This window comes from Ammospiza caudacuta, chromosome 14, assembly GCF_027887145.1.
Source record: "Ammospiza caudacuta isolate bAmmCau1 chromosome 14, bAmmCau1.pri, whole genome shotgun sequence".
In the NCBI taxonomy this organism is placed as follows: Eukaryota; Metazoa; Chordata; class Aves; order Passeriformes; family Passerellidae; genus Ammospiza; species Ammospiza caudacuta.
Window position 1 is genome coordinate 11,982,669 of NC_080606.1, and position 13,496 is coordinate 11,996,164.

Below are 13,496 nucleotides of genomic sequence, written 5' to 3' on the forward strand. Positions count from 1 at the left end.
CCTGTGGGTGCATTTTTGTTGGCATGGGGGGCTGGTGGCTTTGCCCAGCTCCTGCAGGGCAGATGGGATGTGTGGAGTATCTGGTCACTGCTGAGAGTAAGGGAGATGAAACCCATCAAACTCTGGCCTGAGCCTGAGAGCACGTAGGCTGTTTTTAAACAACCCACTTGGCTGCTCTCCCATCAGCCTTGGTTTGTAGCAGCTGGAGTTCAGGAGCGCTTTAGCCTGACTGAAGCTTAGTCCTGAGACATGAGTCCATGGGGAGTTTTCTCTGGGAGACACTTTGTAGTTTTGCATGCCAGTTCCTCATGTATTTGATGTTTTCCCTAGTTTTGACAGGGAATTACTGTGGATGATATTGTGTTGCCTTGTGTTTTGTTTACTGTAGTACAACAGTGTCTGGAACCCAGAGCTAGAAACCAGACTTCTGCCCCTCCTTGCCACTGCATCATGTTCTATTGAACATACCAAGGAAAATGTCAAAGCCAGAACCAAATGTGAGAATGGCAGGTGGAGGCAGACTGAGAAATTAATAGAAAGTAGGGAAAGCTTTACCAGAGCTTCTCACTTCTACTGGTTCTGTGATGCTTTAAGTTCATTTCTGCTAAGAGCATCACTGCTGAACACCTAAATATTATAAGAAATCAGCCTTCCTGTAGTTCCTATCAGCTGTCATTCAGTAGCTCTGGTGAAGGAAAACCTTTTACTCTCAACATTTCTCCCTGCTAGATGGAACACACTCAAAATTCCATACAAAGTGCCTGGGGATGGTATTTGCTTTCTCCTGAGTTCCTCATAATTTCAGCTTTCCACAACAGTAGCCCTGAAGAGAAGTACAGTGGGCTGGAGAGAAGGTGGCTTCTGAATGCAGGGGTGGAATCTGTGACCTGGGAATGGTGCTCCCATTCCCAGAGCACAGGATGGATGAAATGTGTGCTCTGTCATTCTGCTCTGTGCCACAGGGCAGGTTGTGAGCTCTGTGCTTTGGGTCAGCTTTTCTTCTTCCTGAGTTTTCTCATATGCCATGAAAAATGTGGCAAAGAGTTTGGTTAAAATGGAGCTTATAATTTATCTGAAACCAGAAGCCAGACATAAAAACTAGATAAATATTTCAATCTCAGGTTTAATTTCTGTGTATGTGCAAACATGCTTTTGTGTATGGGAAAAATGAGCTTTTTTATGTCCTTCCAAAGCTGTATTTATATAAAATATTTAGAAAGTTGTACTTGTTCTTGCTTTGCAACCTTTCTTTTGAATCTCTTTTACCTGAAAATCTCTGTGTACTCAGAAACTTGATTTCTTGGCTGTAGTGTGAATTTGGTTGCCTCCTGGTGGGGTTCTGGGGCAGATGCTGTGATGTTGGAAGTGGGAAGTGAGGTCACAGGGGGTACATGCATCCTTCCATAATTTGTGGTTTCCTTTGCAGCCCTGTGTGACATGCATCCCATGAGAGCACTCTTCCTCATCCCAAGGAACCCACCCCCAAAGCTGAAATCCAGAAAATGGTAAAGAGATGTGTAAAAAAACCTGTATTTTTGCTGCAGTGGGCTTAGGAGGGCTTTTAGCTCTCTTGTTCAGAAACAATGATTTTGTTAAATCATGTAGTTATCTATGAGGTGATTCCTAAGCTGTTTCTATGAGCTGGATTGAGCCAGAGGGCAGATATAGTTGACCTTTGGGAAACAACACCTCTCTTTTTGAACTCTGCCTGAACTGTGGCAGTTTTTTCATTTTGGTGTCTGTGGCCGAAATTGCAGAGTAAGCAAGGAAGGCTTAGATGTGCTGCTTGGGGTCAGGGCTTTATCAGATTGCTTGGACGTTGTGGGGCTAATGGCAGTCACCTGCCCTACAGAGAATTACTTTATGTTTTAAATTAAGTGTATAAAGAAAATCTTCACCTTATCAAAAGGTCAAGGGCCTTTTTGAAAGGCTTGTGTTGGCCAGATTGTGGTTTTGTTGGTCAGGATGTAAATTCAAGGTAACAACTCCTCTGAGAGGATGGTGAGGTGGAGTTCACCTTCAGCACTGTGCTGGTCACAGGAGTCTCACTGGTGGCAGAACTCAAATTGTTTCAGATCATGTGTAGAAGGAAACCTTGCAAAGTTAGTGCTTTCCACCACTCAGGTAGTGCTTGGGCCACAAGTTGAAAAGGATTATCACTCTTTCTCCACTGTTGTGTCTTTTTTAGGTCAAAGAAGTTCCTAAATTTTGTTGAGAGCTGCCTTGTGAAGCATTATTTGCACCGTCCATCCACGGAGACCCTGCTGAAGCATTCCTTCATCCGCGACATGCAGAACGAGCGGCAAGTGCGCATCATGCTCAAGGACCACCTGGACAGGACAAGGAAGAAAAAAGGAGAGAAGGGTAACATGGCAGAACCAAAATAAAGCACACTTCAGAGAGCATGTCCTCTTCAGATTTTGGCAGCAGAGCACAAGGCAAATGCAGCTGAAATACTAAAACCAGGAAAATTGAGAAAGCGTTGTCCTCAATAGTGGGGCCATTTTGAAGATTCCTTTGTTGAAGCCTGGGTCCTTAATGGTGTTTTAGTGCTAAAGTCCTTGGAAGCTTGAGTTATTGAGAGCAGCCCTGGTGCTAGCAGGGACCAAGGATTCCTAGTGAAATCTGGGTCTCTGCTTTCTTGAGCCACAAGTGTTTCCTGGTCTCTCTCTCTCGTATTTCTGTCCCAGATCCAATTGATTTGCCTGTTGGATCTCCATGTAATTTTGTCTTGTGAGTTCTTTGGGGGCAGCAGGGCTCTTTAAGTGTTTTGAAATAGAGTGCACAAAAGACCTCCAAGCTCCAGTAAAATGCAGATGTTATAATGAATCATTTCCTTCACAGCATGTATGAAGAAAATTTGTTCCAAATGCCAGCCTTACCCTTCAGAGCAAAAGCTGGAAGAAGCAGTGCAGGAATTGGGGTGATACTTGTGAAAATGCCTGTGCATGGCAGACTAAGGGCTGTGCAAAGGGGACAGAGACAAGTGGCCTGTAGACCAATGGCTCTGCCCTCTCTCCCCTTTTCCCCTTCAGCGTGTTTTATACTGCCAGAAATGATGTGAAGATCAGGGACTGTGAGAGCAAACTGGAAAAGCACTGTGGTGTTGGAAGGTTTCTTATAAACAGGAATATTTGCATCTAAAATTAAATTGCTGTTGCAAAGTAGATTTACTGACTCCAGTAGTAGCTGCAAATTCTGCCATCTCTTTCAGCTGTGAATCTCAAAGCACACTGAAATGGAAAGACAGTGAGTTGGAATTTCTCACAAATGCTCTTGAGAGGTGTGGAGGAGTGCAAAGATGCCACTTCTTCATAAATAGTTATATTTTGACCTGAAAATACTATTTTTAATCAAAACCCCTCTGAGGAGGAGAATAGTATGGAATTGCCAGACTACACACTTCAAAATAGTAATTTCAAAAGAAAAATGAAGTGACAATTTAGCATGTACTACAGCCAACAATGCAGGGTAGGACCAGTTTGAAATTATCCCATAAAAACTGCCTTCATGTCAGTCTTGAAGAGAACTTTAAAACTATCGGTCAGCCTTTAAAACATTGTGATAAAACTAGTATTAGTTTATGTTTTCTTTTTTTGCTTACCTAATTATTCCCTTTGATACAAAAGGAAAACCTGGATTTACTGGTGGCCTCAGCATAGCCATGACAGCAGAGCAGGGCAGTGTAAGATTTTATGTCCTACCTAAATGTGTTTTTGAGAACCCCTCTGCTGGTGGTGCTGTGGGGGTTGGGTTTCTCTGTGGGTTTAGCCTAATTTGCTTCAGATTATGGAAGTAGGTTAGTTTTGCAAAACCAATACAGTCAGTCATGGGAAAAGGTGGGTGTCTGTAAAGGGGCTGCCCTGAATCATTAACTGAACTAGATTTTGAATTATGTACATGGATATTTTGCCTTCCCTCAGCCTCCCTCTACAACATGTGACTTTTAAATTCCAGTTCCTCCTTAGCCTGTAGTTCAGGCTGATTGCTCAGAGATAAAGTTCAAGATCATGTCTCAAATAACAGCATCCTCCTCTGGTGTTTGTTTATTCTCTTTTTCAGAAGAAACAGACTATGATTACAGTGGAAGTGAGGAGGAAGATGATGAGCTGAATGAAGATGAAGGAGAACCAAGGTTAATTTTATTACTGAAATAGAAAATTTGACTGCCCAAGCTGTTCTCATTGAAGGCAGCTCTCCTCAGCCAGAACAGCTTTTTTAACTTGCTCTGAATCCCTAGTCCCCTAGGTCCCCTTTAGTAGTTTTAACTGTTTTGTAGCTGTCAAACATAACTGCTGAGTATGAAATGCCTGTAATAGGCTGCTGCTTTACTTTCCTTGCAATAGGGGGGAAACTCTCAAATGAAGGACCCAATAATCAGCTTCAGGCTGGTTTGTAGCACACCAAGTGTTGCTGTAGAGTCACCTGCTAGAAATACATCATGATTTGCTAACATAGGACAGCAAACATTCTCAAAGTACCTCTGTTCTCTCTTTAATGCTGTGTTTTGTCATGTAGAAACCTGCTCTTTGTTTCAGCTCCATCGTTAATCTCCCGGGGGAGTCGACTCTGCGCCGCGAGTTCCTGCGGCTGCAGCAGGAGAACAAGAACCGCTCAGACCCTCACCGGCAGCAGCAGCAGCCGAAGGACCAGGAGAAGTACAAGCAGCAGCTGCTGGCAGAGCGGCAGAAGCGCATCGAGCAGCAGAAGGAGCAGAGGAGGAGGCTGGAGGATGTAGGGGCCTGGCTTGTGCTGTTATTCCATGTCTCATCACAAATGGAAAATGTGCCTGTAGGCTTTGCAGGGCAAGAAGGCTGTGTTAAATTGTCAGCTCAACCTGGATCAAGTCTGGCACCTTGGGAGATCTGTGTCACTTTTGAACACTTTTTAGATGGGCTGGTTTTAGATGGGCTCTGTCCTTTTGCTGCTGGTAACCTGCCCTGCTCTGTGAGCAGAAGGGGAAGGGCATTTTGCTTGAGTAGGTTTGGTGGTGGTAGCCCTGGTAGATGGGGTGAGAGATCCCCATTTCTTCCTCATGTGTATTCCCCAGTTTGCAGTCTGTTGGTCTGGTCCTGAGTCTTGGCCCTGCTTTTGTTTGAGGTATTAAAAGGCAGCTGATTGCCCTTTCAGGTGCCTGACACACTGTTGTCTTAGAGGCAGAGCTAAATCATAAAATCACAGAACCATTAAGGCTGGAAAAGACCTCTAGGATCCAACCATTAACCCAACACTGAATGTCCACCACTATATCTTGGTGCTAAGTGCCACATCCACATACCTTTTTCAACACTTGCAGGAGAAGTGGTTCCATCTCTTCCCTGGGCAGTCTGTTCCAATGCTTGACCAGCCTTTCAGTAAACAAATTTTTCCTAATATCCAATCCAAACCTGCAATGGCACCACTTGTTTGTTACCTGGGAGAAGAGCCTGACCCCCACCAGGCTAAAACCTCTTGTCAGGGAGTTGTGCACAGCAGTAAGGTCCCCCCTGAGCCTCCTTTCCTGAACACCCTCAGCTCCCTCAGCTGCTCCTCATCAAACCTGTGCTCCAGACTCTTCCACAGCTCTGCTGCCCCTCTCTGGACACACTCCAGCCCCTCAGTTTCGCTTTTGCAGTGGCACAACACAAAAATCATCAACGTGTCTCTTCTCTCTTGTATCTGACATAACTTGAGCATTGTGTGAACACTTCAGAGCTGACACCTGTGAAGCACAGTGCTGCTCCAGCAAAATGGGAACACTGGGAAAAAAACCCCTCCCTTCTTGAAATGTTGGGAAGACATTTGTCATTAGATTAGTTGTCAGCTGTCAGGGAGATCTCACATGCCTCATAAATAACAGATCTGCCCTGGGCTGCCAAAAGGGCAGAGGTTGGCAGCTTGTCCCTGCCCACTTTTGCTCTGTGGTGTGCCAGGTGTCCCCCCCTTTAGTGACTGCAGAGCAGGAAATGGGCCTTGTGATTTATGAGCCCTGGCATGAGTAACTGGTGGGTACTAAAGTAAAGTAAAATGTTGTTCCCTGGCTTTCTTCCAGCACCAGAGGCGAGAGCAGGAGCTACGGGGGCAGCAGGAGTGTGAGCAGAGGTGGCCAGAGGTGAAAGTCAGTCAGAGGAAAGAGGAAAGGGGCAAAGAAGACAAAAGGGCTGTGGAAGATGAATACTTCATAGTAGATGGACAGAGGAAATTGGAAAAGAAGCAGGTATGAAGAGGGTGTTTGCTGACAGCAGTTTGCAGCTCCCTGTTCTGTATCTGATGTCTCTCTCAGTTCCCTGAGGGTGTTCCCATCCTCTGAGTCATGGACCAAGGAGGAACTTCACTAATGCATTTACTGCCTCTTCTTCTCAGATTCAGCCTTCCTTTGAGTTGACTTAGATGTTACTGAGTCACCCTCCATATCTACAGCAGGGACACTGCCTCTCCCACTTTTGTCCCTGGTGTTCCTCTGTGCTGAATTGGTCTGATTGAAATTCCTTTACCCTGAAAGCTTCCAGCATCAGCTAAACCTAAGCTTACATCTCCAGTCCCCATTTTGCATTCATGTTGTAACCAGGACCATTTCTTTTTCACAAAAACAGTGGAGCAGAGGTTAATTTTAACGCTGAACTGTCGTTATCAAGTCTGTCACCTTGACCACAATGTTTTTTCTAATGTTTCAGCTGCAAATTGATTTGTAATCAAACAGAAGCATGCAGCGTTTGATTAAAGACCTCTGGTTTTAGTAAAAGTAAAAAGAACAAATATGTTTTTCTGACCTGCTGTCTAAAAAGCCAAACAGTGTTTGGTGCCACTTTATTCTTCCTGTTACTCAGGGTTCTGACTCTTCTGTCAGCCCTGCTGGAATTGTGGTCACTGTGTTCTTTGAAAAGCCACAATTTCCAGCAGGCAACTTGGTTGCCCTCCAAGGCATCATTGTCTCTGAGGTCCATCACTCTGTGCTTTCAGAAGATGGAAGATGTGCAGCACAACAGGAAGATGCACAGAACCCTCCCCAAAGACCAGACTCAGCTGCTGTCACTCCAGCATGACCACAAGCAGAAGAAGGAGCCTTCCAAGAATTCAAATGTGGGAGTGCATCCTCCATCAAGCAGCACAAGCAAAGAGGTACTGTCTTGGCCAGGGCAGCATTTTGGTGCTTTGTAGTTTATGATGCTGTAGGAATGCTGAAGCAGAGAGCAGACTGATTTTTAAACCTACATCTGGAGCTTGACCTGTTTTTCTACACACTTATGCTGCAGTCTTCAGTTTCCATTAATATTCAGAGGATAAGGGAAAGGAAGTATTGTTCTGTCACTTCTTTTTGAGTTAAGGGAAGTGTTTGATTGGTGAGTGGACAAATGAGGTTCTTCTGGTCAATAGGTGTCATTCCCTTGTCTTTCAGAGAGGCATGAAATAAGGTAATACCACCTGAGCTTTAATAGAGGTCTTTGCCTGATGCTAGGGTTCACAGAACTGAGCCAGGCATAGAACAGCATCCTGCCCCCTGAGCACAGACCTCTGTGCCCCAGCAAGCAGCCTGTGATGCCTTTTCTTGGTTTTTATGTCCCAGGATAAGGTTTGATGGATCAGGGATAGCCACATACAGTCAGCCCGTACTGCAATCCATTTTCCTCCTTTGCTAACTCTGACAGTATTTCTACCCACCAACTCATTCTGGTCACTGTCACCATGCCATGAAAAGCTCTGGGTCAATTTCCGTCTCCTCATTCCTGGCATGCTTTTTTGATATAATCCCAACTGGTCAACCCAGTTCTACAGCTGGTGTGTGATTTGTTGTGTCACTAAAGTCTGGGTCAAAATCTCAGCAGCTCACAGGTGCCTCCTCAGTAGAAGAATGGATCTGATGTTCAGTGCAGTCATGGCAAAATGCAGTCATCTTCCCAAAATGCCCAAAGAGGCATGAGGGCAGCTCATGCACATGTAAATAGGAGAAATGCAGTGCAGCTTCTTAACACCTTGCTGCTGCCATCTTTGTCATATTCGTGTGTGTGTGCTGCAACTATTCCCTGAGCTGAAATGTCCTGCACTGATAAATACTTAAATGTAACTGCTAGAATTGGTGAAATGATGAATTTGAGTAACTGAATAGAGTCTGCAATCAGCTAAGCAGCAGCATGAAGTTAGGAAAACAAAAGATATTACGCTCCTTGTTAGAGCAGCAGTTTGTGAAAACGAGAGTAATTCTGTTTGAAGTACAACCTAACTGTCAAAACCACAAATGCCCTGGTTCTAAAGGCTTTATTGTACTGACTGATTAAGCAAATCGTTACTGAAATTTGAATGAACTGCTCTTGAAACCAGTATTTGTTTGATGATGGAGGGCTGGTTTTATTCCAGCTGAGGAGCAAATTGAGTGTGGACAGAGAAGTAAGCTGCTTTTTCTAAATACACAACATCAAAGTCAATAGAAAAGCTTTGCCTTTTCTAGGCCTTTAATGGGTGAAAATGCAACTCTGATGATTAATTTATTTTCTACTTTACTGTAGTTAGAAGACAAAAAAACCAATAAAATACTGTCTTAGATACTCATCTCTTGTTTTGGTATGTGTTTTGTAAATTACTCCTTGATAGCAAAATGAAGAATTTAGTGTACAGTCACTGTTAACTTTTAATTTAGTGTAATTAGTTGCAGATTAGTTGCTTTTTAAGTTCACAGCATGAGGCTTTTGTCGTCATGGCTGCAACAATATGTTCGAGTTTTAAGGATATTGTACAATATTATTTACTTAATCTCAGAACTTCTTGGAAGTCATAGATCCTTCCACTAAATTCATAATTGGTGGTACAGCCTTTTTTGGTTGAGACTTCTTTGTCAGCAGTCTTAACTATTTGCAGTGATCTGAAAATGCTTTAAAGTTGTAACTGTTTTTAACAGGGATAAGTCAGAGATTTTGCTCCTGTTGATGCTGAACTTTTCCAGTTCATTAGCAACAGAGATGTTAGCTCCTCTGTTGAGAGGTACCTGTATGGGGACAGTGGTAGCCTACTCAACAGTGAGTTTGTTTGTACTTTTTAGGGCTCCCATTTCTAGGACCAGTCATCAATACACAGAAGAGCACAAGAATTATAGTTTCATTGAGACATTAAAAACAAACTAAAAACCCTAAAGCCCTCCAAAGCCTCAAGTTTAATGTTTGGGGGTGCAGAACCCTCTCTTGGGAGTTCCTTGGGCCCAGAGCTGAGGGGTGAATTATCATCTCTGGCTTTTACATTTTCTTCCTTGCTTATAGTAAAATTTGCCTTTCATTATTACAAGTTGTAGGTAATGAAAATGTGGCCTCAAGAGTGTGTTCACTGGAGTTAGAATTTCGTGGTTTGGCTGTGGTTGCTTGTTTTAGTAACTGGGGTTTTTTTTTTAGGTTTTGGTCTTCTTTTTTTCCACAGTGAGACAAAGTGGAATAATTTTTCATGTCCTCAGCAGTTTCTAGGCTGTGCTAAGAATATGCTTACCTTTCTGATACAAGCACAAACATCCAGATATAGTGGGAGATACTGTTAAGAATGCCCACCCTAACACAGATACAGGGTATTTTTATGGCATTAATCTCTAGTTTACTGTGTAGAGCTGTTTCCAGGCTGTTGAATCAGAGGATATGCTGAAGATTTACATTAGAGAATGGGAATTAGTCATGTTGAACAGAATTGAAAAGCATAGTGGAGTCAAAACCACAGGATAAAGACTTTTGTAATGAGCAATGCCCTCAGGAAATTTATTCCTTCTAGATCATGTTCCTCAGTCTTTCACACAAGTAACATACCAAAAGACAGAGTGTTGAAAGTGTTTTAAGGTAAAAAGCAAAGTGCAGTAATGTCAATGCTGTGGAAGGGGGTAATTAATGCACAGCAAAACAGAGGCTGCATGTTGTCAAAGATAAGTAAGTATAGACAGATGATTCCTCCCAGCTAAAATCTCAGCCTGCAGCCAAAGGAGTGGCGTAGAATACAGCAGATGGAAACTCAAGCCCTTCTCCTTGCTCTGTTTGGAAACTTGATGGAGGAGGAAGGGCGGCAAATAGAGAGGAGATGGTGGTTTGTGCTGTGCCAGGGCTGTCCTCCTCGGTGGGAAGGTCCATTGGAGGTGATGTGTTCTGTGCTGCCATGAAACAGCATCTAGCCCATGAACTGGGGCTCTCTGTGCAATGTGCTGCTGCTTTTGTCCTTCCCAGGCGGAGGAGCGAGCCAAGCAGAGTGACAGCGTGCAGCCCCCGCTGTGGCCGGCGGCGCTGGGACACGAGGCCCCCGCGCAGCCCAGGATGGGATCCGGGAGCAGCTCCAGCCCCTGCACGCCTGCCCCACAGAGAGCCCTGCTCGTGCAGGTACTGCACTGCCTGGGGAGGGACAGGGGTGGCTCTAGGCACCACAGGCTGCAGAGGAGGGTGGGTTATTGGTGGCAGCTCAGCTGCTTTCAGTGCATGTCACACTGTCTCACCAGGCAGCAGCATGAGCCTGTATGCTTCTCTGAGCATAGCTGTAATTATGGGTTATTACTATGAGATCAGACTGTATTATCCTAAATGTTTCGTAAACTCATTGTTGTTTTGGCTTGTCATGAGCTTCAGGTGAACATCCTGCATGAAAGGTCACAGAGTTATAGGATGGTTTGGGTCAGAAGGGACCTTTAAAAGTCACTTAGCCAAGCCTCCCTGCCACGAGCAGGCACATTTCAACTAGATCAGGTTGCACAGAGCCCTGTCCAGCCTGGTTTTGAATGTCTCCAGAGATGGGGCATGTGCAGCCTCTCTGGGCAACCTTCTCCAGTGTTGCACCACCCTCATCATAAAAATTTCTTTCCTTACTTTCCTAAAATTCAGGGTTCTGACTTCACCCTTTGCCTGAGCCATATCCTTATGACTATGGACTATGAACTCCACCAGTGTGTGATCACTGCAGCCCCAGCTGCTCCAGCCTTGAATTCACTGATTAGCTCCCCTGCGCTGGTGACCCTCAGAACCAGCATCCCCCCTGGCAGGGCTGCCTATCACCTGGCTGGAAAAGTTACCCTCTGTGCATTCCAGGGTTTGCTGGATTGCCTTCAGCTCACCATGCTGCTTTCCCAGCAGATATCAGAGTAGCTGAAATTCCCCAGCAGGAGGATTTGGGGAAGCAGCTCTCCCTTATCCTGCTTTGGCTCGTGCCCTGGAGCGAGTCTCGGAGTCTGGGAGGTGGATGATAGCTGGCTCTTAATGTCTCTGAGTCAAAGCCTCCCTGTGCCTTTCCTCTTCAGCTTGCTTTGCTCTTTGGTGATGATGGAAAAATCACCAGAAACAGATGTTGTGAGCAGAAAGGCCTCATTTCACCTGATAGCTTTTACCTGGAAAAATATTTATGTTTGTCTTCTCACATCCTTTTTTTCCAGGGCCTGTTTATTGTTTCAAGTCATGAGTATTTTTAGTGGGCTGAGTTGATGGCCTGGCTTGCAGCATCAAATCACTGGAGAGCTATTGCAAGGTCTACAAGAAGGACATTTGTAGCTTAGCCTTGGGCAGAGGCTGGCGCTTCCCTGAGGCAAATATTTCAGCCCTGTGATAGCAGTGGGAGCATCCATAGTTTATTGCAGGGCATTTGGGATTCTGCAGGAGTACAGTGGCTGTACAGAGGATAGTCTTGTCCTTCTTGGGAGCCGCTCCTGGGATGAGAGGCTGCACCTGGGACAAGGTCATTCCTCTGCACCCTGTCAGTGCTTTCCTGTTTTGTAGCACCTCTCCAAGTTACTGAGGGGAGTGGTGAGGAATGAAGCAGTATTTACCAACTTCTTTCACATTTCTTGATGGAGATTACACTACAGAAAATGTATGCTGTTCAGAGTGATGGTGTTACTTAAGGATAACAGCAGCAAGTGATGCACAGTGGTTGCTGTGATTTCAGTCTCTGCTGGGAGGTGCCCTGGTACCCCCTCACAAGGCAGAGCTCCAGCTGACAGTGTGTGTGGACAGGGAGAAGCCAATCTGTGCTGCTGCCTGCTGTGTTCACATGGAGTCCACATGAGCTTCAATGGGTAATTTATCAATCCCCTGAAGGGTTATTTTTCCCTTTGCTGGTTGGGAGCAGCTGTTGCTGCTAATGGCAGCATGTTTGGACACGCTGCCTGCATTGACTGCATGAGGTGTTTAGGCAATACAAGTGATGGGTCAGGTAGTCACCTGGAGATTAAAAACCTGGAGATTAAAAACCACAAAAATACACTTGTGAAATTCAGTATGTGGGTGCCTAGTTGATTTAAAATAAAAGTCAACTGTGGAGTTAAAATGCAAGCTGAATTCATCAGAGATCCTGCACTGAAGAACTTCCAGCCAGGTTTGTCAGAGAGTTTGCCATCACTGCTCTGCTCAGACAAAAATTGCTTATTTTCAACAGTCATATTCTGTGAGATCTTGTGGCATGTCCTGGATGCCCATATCTCTCTCAGAATTATTTCACTGAAAAACTTTACACAGCTCCTGAGGTGAAAGGAGCGTGATTTCTCAATGCCTTACATCCTTTCTGTCTGCTGTGGCAAATGTGAGAGTCAGAGTGTACAATTCCACCTGCTCTGTTCCAGGTTTGTGTTTGCTGCAGTACACAGCAGATCTGGCTCTCTGGTTGTGCTGGTGTGGGATGAGCTGGTTTGGACTGCTTGCAGAATTCCACAGAGGCTTCTTGAACAAAGTCACTGAGTCTGATCTTCTGCCCAGCATCTCCTGCTGCCTGACTTGTGGAAAAATTTAGCTCACATCTGAAATAAGCTCCATTTTTAATTAACTCCTGTAGTTTTCCTATAGGATTTGCTAGGTAGATATTCTCTGTTGTGTGGGGTGATGTGACTGAATCTGAACAAGAAGTGTAACAATATTACAAGAGCTAGCTGTGTGTAAAGCCATGGAGTGCCCTAGTATCCCAGAATACCTGCTCAGAAGTTTAAGAAATTCCTTTTCCTTATGCTGTCTCCTAACAGCACTTGCACTTTATCTCCTCTATGTAGATTCAGTTCAAATTAGTAACTTGGGCATCCTCCAAAAAGCAGCACAGCCTCTTTTCAAAACTTCTTGCTTCTAAATGGTTTTAAACTAACTCTAGTAATGAGTCTTTTGTGCTGTATCACCTTATGTTATCTTGTGAATCAAAGTGTTCTTTCTCTTAGCTCAGCTACATGTCCCTTTATGGTTTGAGGACGCACAGTAGGTAACACTTTCTCTACCAATGCTTTCTGTGCTTGAGGAGAGCTGCTGTTCTTTAGATATTACTTACAAGAAAAACAATTTAAAGTTCAAATCTCAGTTGTTTAGAATCATTGTTAGGTGGAGGGGTTTAAATTATTTTTCCTATACAAACCTAAGGAGAATATCAAACACTGATTATGGGGGTTATCTGAGATGGTTTTGGCTTGCTTGTGGAAGCAGGTATCTGTTCCTGGCTTTGCATAGAGCTGGTGTACTGGGCAGAGTTTGGATTCACTTATATAATGACTCAGCAAAGCTTATCCATGCTTTTAAACACAAATAGTTTTCTGGTAATCAGCAGGACTC

The 13,496-nt window shown here is 44.4% G+C and overlaps 1 protein-coding gene across 1 annotated transcript in view; it reads left to right on the plus strand.

The window, feature by feature from the left end:
* The window catches only part of NRK (Nik related kinase), an 87,140-nt gene that overhangs the window by 40,526 nt on the left and 33,118 nt on the right, over positions 1–13,496 (plus strand). Inside the window, exons 9-15 of the mRNA XM_058814211.1 lie at positions 1,427–1,505; positions 2,189–2,364; positions 4,063–4,135; positions 4,539–4,734; positions 6,032–6,196; positions 6,940–7,098; positions 10,161–10,310. Of these exons, the coding sequence (XP_058670194.1) occupies positions 1,427–1,505; positions 2,189–2,364; positions 4,063–4,135; positions 4,539–4,734; positions 6,032–6,196; positions 6,940–7,098; positions 10,161–10,310 (998 nt within the window). The remainder of the gene's footprint in view (positions 1–1,426; positions 1,506–2,188; positions 2,365–4,062; positions 4,136–4,538; positions 4,735–6,031; positions 6,197–6,939; positions 7,099–10,160; positions 10,311–13,496) is intronic.